Source organism: Acanthochromis polyacanthus, chromosome 19, assembly GCF_021347895.1.
Source record: "Acanthochromis polyacanthus isolate Apoly-LR-REF ecotype Palm Island chromosome 19, KAUST_Apoly_ChrSc, whole genome shotgun sequence".
NCBI classification, from domain to species: domain Eukaryota; kingdom Metazoa; phylum Chordata; class Actinopteri; family Pomacentridae; genus Acanthochromis; species Acanthochromis polyacanthus.
Window position 1 is genome coordinate 8,591,393 of NC_067131.1, and position 8,491 is coordinate 8,599,883.

The 8,491-nt window shown below is 38.1% G+C and overlaps 1 protein-coding gene across 1 annotated transcript; it reads right to left on the reverse strand.

The window, feature by feature from the left end:
- Positions 1-69: 69 nt before the first annotated feature.
- star2 (steroidogenic acute regulatory protein 2) lies at positions 70-4,313 on the reverse strand. Its single transcript, XM_051939599.1, has 7 exons — positions 3,946-4,313; positions 3,731-3,838; positions 3,498-3,634; positions 3,191-3,349; positions 2,742-2,926; positions 1,809-1,902; positions 70-531 (listed from the first exon to the last, which is right to left on the reverse strand). The coding sequence occupies exons 1-7, from the start codon at positions 4,007-4,009 to the stop codon at positions 439-441; spliced, it is 840 nt and encodes a 279-aa protein (XP_051795559.1). The 5' UTR covers positions 4,010-4,313; the 3' UTR covers positions 70-438.
- Between the last annotated feature and the right edge of the window lie 4,178 nt (positions 4,314-8,491).

The following is an 8,491-nucleotide window of genomic DNA, read 5'->3' on the forward strand; positions in this document are numbered from 1 at the left end:
GCATCCACTGAGTTCAGTCTGAATTAAGATTTATTGTATTTGAATTGAGAGGAGACATCATTGGTGGAGTGTTTCAAATAACATAGTCCTCAAAATGTTATTCCTAATGCAATGGGTGCAAATAAATCGGAAAATATAGGTACGTTCAAGCACTTTATTAAGTCTGTCCAGTCGTGCAGGGAGTCATGTATCAAGAGACAAGTTATGGCTCTTAACTAGTAAATCTTAATGAGTTTTGAGTAGCACAGTGTGACATTAATTCCTATTGTAAGCCAGCTTCCTTTGGCCAGGCTGGCGTTGGTCTCCCCAAGCCGATCGAGTGTCTCTTTGGGCTTTTGATTCTTCACATGTCAAAAGTGTTTTGCCGAACAGCCAGGCCACCACGGTGCCTCCGTCTCCCCGGTGTTCCTCTGAGGTGACGGTGTCTCACAGAGTCAGTCAGCTCAGGCTGAGGTGTTTGCGGAGGTGTCTGGTGAAATCCAACTGGATTCGAGGCAAAGCTTGATTGACAATGGACTTTGGGAGCCAGCCCTGAGAACAACAATGAATGGTGATTGTAAGTCTTAGCAATCAAAAAAGAGCGTAGGTTACCAGTTCTGTTGACATACGATAAACATTGACTGTTAGTATGCAGATGTGGTTCCTTATAGAAAAGATAGATTCCAGAAAATAATCATTTCACAAATTAGTATTACTGGAGGATCCACTTGCATTTTCTCAAGCTTGAAATCACATCTCAGGGACTTTGGTTGGTTGTAAGTTTCTGTTTTTCATTTGACAACAGTCGTTTTTTGCCAACAGAAAACTTCTCCAAAAAACGCTTTGAGATGCAGGTAACAAAGCTAAAAAAGACAAAGTTCTTGAGTGAAAGTTGTGGTTCTGCACTTCTATAAAGTTGGAGAATTTGCAAAAATTAAACATTTAGCCCAACAAGAAAAAAAAAGATCCAGATTTTCCCGTTATGCAGGTAAATAAAAGATTAGAGCCTCATTGCCTCCCAAACTTTTCATTTAAAAATCTGAAAGTTTCAAGTTTCATGCTCAAGCACGATGGCATAGTCAGGCTTTTTTATATTCAAGAGCTTTTTCTTTGGCTACAGAACACACAGTGTAACTGTAATCATAGCCTGCAAAGTGCTCCTCATGACAAATACACTGAATAAATGTAGTTTTTCAAGGTCTTGGACAGACTAAAATACACCAGAATAACATCTAAAAAAAAAACCCACTTCATTTTAGACTCAAAAAACTAGAATTAGCATTTTAAATGCCTTTGCTGTTCCTCCAACATCCCTGACATATGCTCATGTCTTTCTCCTTATCTCAGCCAGCATCCTTAGTTGTGATAGCATATTCTTATCCTGTAGCTGCCTCTTATCTCAAACATGTGTCTTCCATATTGCAGTGATTTATGTCTGTTAATCCTGGGAGAATATGAACAGGTTGCTCTACGTTTACCAACAGCTTATTTGTAAAAAATAAAAGGCATTTTCCTGATCTGAAATTACAATTTTGCAGCGTCTGTCACAGACTGAAATCTGCAGATCATGTTCGCCCACCACTTTACTGAAATAGAGACAATCTGTGTTATTATTTTTTATGTTCCTTACTTAATGTACATGGCAGAAAGTTTTCATTCTCTAGATATAACCTGACAGAAGTGCTAGAGCTTAGAAGCAGTAATAAAAAACCTGCACCTGCTTACTGCCATCTGTGCAATATTTATTCATTGCACAAACATGTTTGTCGGAATAAATAAGTATTGCACGTGTTAGAACGATCCTGTTTATAGAGTAGACATGATTTTACCTTTACGTCTATGTTAAGAAGCCATGTGAAGCGGCTTTTTGTTGAATCCTCGTCCAGAGCTCGTATAATGATACAGGTCGGTCCATCCTCGGCTCTGTGCACATGCAAACAAACTCATTAACTTTTGTATTTAAGAAAGGTTTATGAATTAGGTGCTTATCCATATTACAAATTTCCTTACAATTGGGTTTTTTTGTCGTGTGTATTACAGGAAGTTGAAATTGTCACCCTGCTGCTCCACCATTGAGTCGGTGCTAAAATGTCAAGTACTGACATGGAATTTGGTGCCACACTCCGGATTCACAGTGCCCGCACTGTGAAATCTAATTCATTTGGTGACTCCTTGACTTTTCACTGAAACTTTATTCAAAGGTCAACATTTAAATTTGCTCATTGCTGTGGTTAATTGTAAGCTAATATTTCCTCCAGTGTTACAGTGTTTCAGTAGCATGCTAACATGCAAACTTGTGACAGTTAGCATGGTAAATGTCATGAAGTTAGCATTGTCACTGTGGATGTGTTAGTACACATTAGTATTCAGCCCAAACCACCACTGAGTCAGAAAAGCAGCAACACTGACTCACCCTAGTATCAGTTCATTTATAAAACGGCTTTCAATTATTGTTCTCTTCCTGCATCCTTCACATTCTTCAAAATGCTCTTTTTTCTATTTGATAAGAAAGTTTTTATCTCACACACACTAGACGCAACAGCAGACACTGACATCAGCAGGTGCTGGTACGTCACCACAGACTGTCAGGTCAAATTAAAATGTCATGCAAAACCAAACAATAGTTTCTTGTAGTTGCCGTTCTTCATCTTATTGCCTGGACAATTGAGATCAACTACATTCAGACAGTATGTATTGTGAGAGAAAGTTCAGTGATGCTGCTGAATATGTTTTAACATGTGATGATTGTTCTGCAGATGTACCTCACAAAGCCTGCCTGAGGTGGGAATGACTCCAGCTGAATCGCTTCTCCTCCGAGAAAAACGGCGGACTTTTGTTTGCAGCTGTGTCTGACAGTCAGGAAATCCCTTTGGCCAATCAGGTTGCCGGCTGTCTCAGCTGAAATATCATGAGTGACGATTGTTTCCGGTCCAACATGTTTTAGAACCTGCAAGACAACAGACAGGAACTCGTCACATTTCTCTTGCACAACGTGATCTGCAGGATTGAATTGCAACTTCATGTCTTTGTAGCATGGCATCAGTTATAAATAAAAATGTGCAGTCAACAGAAAAGCAGAAACTTTTTAAACTCTGGCTTATGCTGTACTGTCTAATCTATGGTATTTATAGAGGCTATCGTTTCACAGCTCATGAGACACCCAATTATCACCGGTAGCCTCTTGTAAGTTGTTGAAAGGTCAGCAGCTCACTTTGATTTGCTGTATACACGGGTTCCACTGATGCATCTCCTCAACTCTGACAAACAGGAGGTCATAGAGTTCTTCCACACTGGCCTCCAGGACAGCCTCGAGCTTGAAGACCTTCCTGGCCCCTGGCATCACTTTGCTACAGATCACATCGCCGTTGCTCTAAGAAAAAGAAAGAAAGCAAGAAAAGCACAAAGGTTATTTAACACAGTGGCTCCTTCCATTCAGTCTATTACAGAGTGTGGGCACTGAGGACATAAGAACTCTGTTCAACTCGGAGAGGAGCACATGGGAATCAGTCAGACATTACCTCTGTGATCTCATGCTTCCATCCTTCTTTGTCCTCCAATATGCTGAGAGCTTTGCTCATTGCACATCGACCTTGTTGCACATAGAACAGCTCATCTTCTGTGGCTGGTGCAGGCTTTGTATGTTCTGGTTTGGTCTCTAGAAAAGGCTCTTGTTAGTATTAGTGATAGTATTATTTAAAAGTACAATCTAAATATTGCATTTAAACTATAAAGGCACTTTTTTCAATTTTACCATTAAAGTTTAAAAAGGCTTGTGGTCTCCTGTGATGTTGGATTCGTCCCCATCGCTGCGGGTCAATGATCTCCAGACCTATTACTGCCAAAGCTGTGTGTTGAAGTCCTGCAGGGTTTAAGGCAGAAAAAAAAAGATTAAGGAATCTTAGCCAGGATGATGCATTTGCTTAAAAAAGGGCAAAAAGGAAAAGTCAAATTGTTGAGAGCGTTTACCTGTCATGCTTCTTAAATGAGGGTAAGAGATTCCACAGCACAGCTTTACAACGGCAGGCAGCATGTTGTCTGTCTTTGGAAATGACAGCAAAGCAACAGAGTGCGGATGTGGTCTTTATATGGTTTTTGAAGGACGCTCCAATGAGATAAGGCCAAGAGTAGAAGATAGGACCTGCTCTGAATTCTGTCATGAAGGCCAGACTTGACAAGAATTTTATTAACTAAAACATAGCTTTGGACACAAGGCAGCAAAGAAATTCAACAGTGAGACCTTGCAGCAATAGTGAACTACAGTCTGATTAATCCGTGTTTTCATGCACAGTCAAAATTACAATTTTATATTGCAAAATTATCTGCAGGTTAGAATTTCCAAATTGTAGCAGCACAGAATGAAATAGGTGTACTTTAGATATGTAATGAAGAAAACAGCAAAGAGCAACCAGCATGACTGAAACTGTCAAATAATTCTCTCTTTTTTTAAAGATAATTATCTCATTCCTGAATGGCTGCAAATTAAATACCACGAATCAATTAATGGTTAATAATTGGGGACCAAAGGTTGATATACAGTTGTATATAAATGTGAAACTCAAGGATTATAGGTTTAATCAGAAGCCTAAATGTTTGTAGTTTATCCTATATGATGCATGACAACTAAGAATGCATTATCATACTGTACAATTATTTTACAAGTCTTGTTTTTTAAGCAGCAATATTAAAACCATATGCCTAATTTTTGTGTAGGTCCATGTCAAAACAGCTTTGACCTATCTGTGCATGGACATTCTGCCTCGTAGGGTGTCCTGTAGTGTCCGGATGTTGGCACCATATCCTGCGGGTTGTGGGATAGACTCCCTGTGAATTGGTCTTGTTTTATAGCATTTCTAACCCTCTGCTGTACGTTCAAACCTGAGGCCTGAAATAGAAACACACGTTTGAAGGAACATCTGCAGAGTCTTGGTTCCAGAACATGATGAGAGAATTCTAGACAAACTTTAAGAAAAGCTGCGTGAGAGTTTAGAGGTTTTTATGTTAGATTTCTTCAGCAATTTAATGAGTTATCAGCAAAAATCAAGTGTTCATTTGATGAACTTCATTTCTTAAAACATCCAGAATTGGAGCTCATATCTTTGGCAGCTGGAAAGTTTCTGCTCCTTCAAAGTTCACAACACAATGAATGAATTCCTAAAACACTCGATGCTGGAGAGCGTTTGTGATGCTGAAGCAGTGATCAGTTTTTCTGTTTCTTCTCTGGAAATGCACAATGAGAGATGTCTGCAGTCACTGAGAAAGAGTCTCACCACATCCTGACATGAGGAAAAAGACTTTATTGAAGACGACAATGAGAAAAACTATCAGACAGCAAACGGCAGCATTCAAGGTGAGCTCTGAACATCTCATCTGGAACAGGAATTCATTAACAGCAGCATGAGCTTCATTTCAGTCTGTAGCTGCTGAATTCATGGAGGAATATTCTGGCACTAGAGAGGAAGTCCATCAAACAAACTGATGAAGGTCCAAGAGTCTCACCAAACAAACAACCTACAGAGTGAAGACTTCAAATCTGATTGGACTGCCTCCTATTAAGCCACATGTGAACAAATGCCTCAAAGTTGATTCATTTCCTAAAATAAATCTAGTTTGAGTCCGAATCTATGTCTGTGTGTTTGCTTCTTTACATTGCTGTTAACAGTTTAGGCTGTTAGATTGTTCCAGATAAGACAAGTACGAGATACTTCAGAGCCGTTCTACCACGAGCCTGACAGGAAGAACTTCAACAGCTGCTGAATGTTCCTGTGGTCCCCTCAAGGCTACAGGAGGAGTCCTACGAGGACGAGCCGGTCCACCTGATGCCAGCCAGTCGCTGCGGTTCAAAGCCAATCACTGACTACGTGGACTTCTACTGGACCACACAGAGGCCTTCAAACTTGGTCAACACGTTCACCGACTACCCGTCTTGTGGGTCTGAGGACGCCGCCGAGCCTCGGCCCAGCCGGCCGCCTGTCTGTGGGTGTTTGAGTGCTGAGAGGTTTGTTGATGCATGTGAATGTGTCTGTGTTCAAACTGCAGCTTTTGACTCAGTAACGCCAGTAAAAACCAAGAGCTCCTTTATTTGTGATTTCCACTAAAAAACTGATGAAAATAAGTTTGCCAGGGTTCTGACTGATAACAGATTATTAAATAATGAAAATAATAGCTTAAATGTTCCTTTAAACAATCCTTTTAGGTCTACATTTCCTTTACACTGACTTCTTGGTATATGTACAAGTATTTTGGGTGGAATACACCAATAAGCCCAATGTTCAAGGGTTCTTCTGGGAATATACCATTAAACCAACCTTTTAGGTAAATGCTCCAGGATGTTGGGTAGAATATACCATCAGATCACCTTTTAGGTCTACATTTGAAGAACCATCCTTTAGGTCTACATTTACTCCTTTACACCAAGAATTTTTGGTCTGCATTGAAGGATTTTAGGTGGAATATTCCTTTGAACGAACGTTTTAACTTTATGTTCAAGCATGCTGGGTGGAATATACCATCAGACCAGCCTCCAAGGTCTACAGTAGTGAATTTTAGGTGGAATATACCATTAAACTCACCTTTTAGGTCTACATTGGAGGATTTTAGGTGAAATTTTCTTCCAGACTGTCTTTTAGTCTACATTTAAGGATGTTTAGGATGGTATATTCTTCCAAACCAACTTCTTAGGTCTACATTTCAGGTGGAATATTCCTCCATGCTAACTGTTTTGGTCTACATTGAAGGATTTTTTCTAAGCCACTCTTTCTCGTCTATATTTGAGGTTTTAGGTGAAATATTCCTTTTAACCAGCCCCTGAGGTCTCTTTGGGGATTTTGGATGGAATACTCGGTTAAACCAACATTTTAGGTGCATGTCCAGGGATTTTTGGTGGAATGTTCCTTTAAGGTGGATGTGTGAGGACCTTGTAGGTGGAATACTTCCTGAAACTAACCTTTTAGATCAACATTCAAGGATTTAAGGTCAAATATTTCTTTAAACCAACCTAAATTTCATGTTTTGATCATTATCAAGTGAGAAACCTCAATCCAGACTCCTCATAATGACATTTGAGATTTATGCTGCTGTTATTTGTTTAGTCCAGACTAAATGACAGAAATCCACAACTGTAATTTTATTTCAGGACTTGGTTGTTAAATGTCAAAACAATCCATGTGACTCAAAAAACTCAACAGCTTTACAAACTCTAAGATTACACAAGGATCCAAAATAAGTTGGGCTTCTACATGAGAGCTTTAACTATTCTTCATCTACTTCCTGAAAAGTTTGGTCAATAAAAATACAAAAACTAAAATTTTCAGCTGAACTAAAGACAGACTTTGTGATTTTTCTGCTCACATGTTGTGTTGTTGTAAACTTACTGTTTCAAATAAATAGCCACTTAACCCCCTGGAAACCAACATTTGTCGTGTTTTTGTCACTCCTCAGCGACCCCAGACAGCTGGTTGTAATGTATTTTTTTAGCAACACACCATACTGTGACGTTTTTACAATGATGGTTCTACTGTGGAACCAGTTTGAGATTTTCAGGTGTTCTGTGAAAAACACTAGAGAGCAGTTTTCTTTGAAAAAAAAACATCATGATATTTTGTCAAAAAAAACGCCGTAGTATACTATATCGAAAAAAAATGCCATATTTTCAACATTTCGTAAAAACATGCCATATGATGAAATAATGTAAAGTAGGCCATGAAAAACACTATAGAGCAGTTTTTTTAAAAAAATCATCACGAATTTTGTCCATAAAAAATGCCATAGTATACTATGTAAAAAAAAAATGCCATTTTTTCAACATGTCATAAAAACATGTCATATGATGAAACAATGTAAAGTAGAAAAACACTATAGAGCAGTTTTATTTGACAAAACAATCATCATGATATTTTGTCCAAAAAAACGCCATAGTATTCTATGTCGAAAAAAAATATGATTTTTTTTAACATGTTCTAAAAACATGCCATATGATGAAATAATGTAAAGTAGGCTGTGAAAAACACTATAGAGCAGTTTTCCTTGAAAAAAAAATCATCATGAATTTTGTTCAAAAACACCCGCCATAGTATACTATGTCGAAAAAAATGCCATTTTTTCAACATGTCGTAAAAACATGCCATATGATGAAATAATGTAAAGTAGGTCGTGAAAAACCTTATAGAGCAGTTTTCTTTGAAAAAAATCATCATGAATTTTGTCCATAAAAAATGCCATAGTATACTATGTTGAAAAAAATGCCATTTTTTCAACATGTCGTAAAAACATGCCATATGATGAAATAATGTAAAGTAGGCCGTGAAAAACACTATAGAGCAGTTTTCTTTGGAAAAAAAAATTATCATGATATTTTGTCCAAAAAAACACCATAGTATACTATGTCGAAAAAAATATGATTTTTTCAACATGTCGTAAAAACATGCCATATGATGAAATAATGTAAAATAGGCCATTAAAAACACTATAGAGCAGTTTTCTTTGAATTATGTATTTATTTGCCTTTTTTATTGTG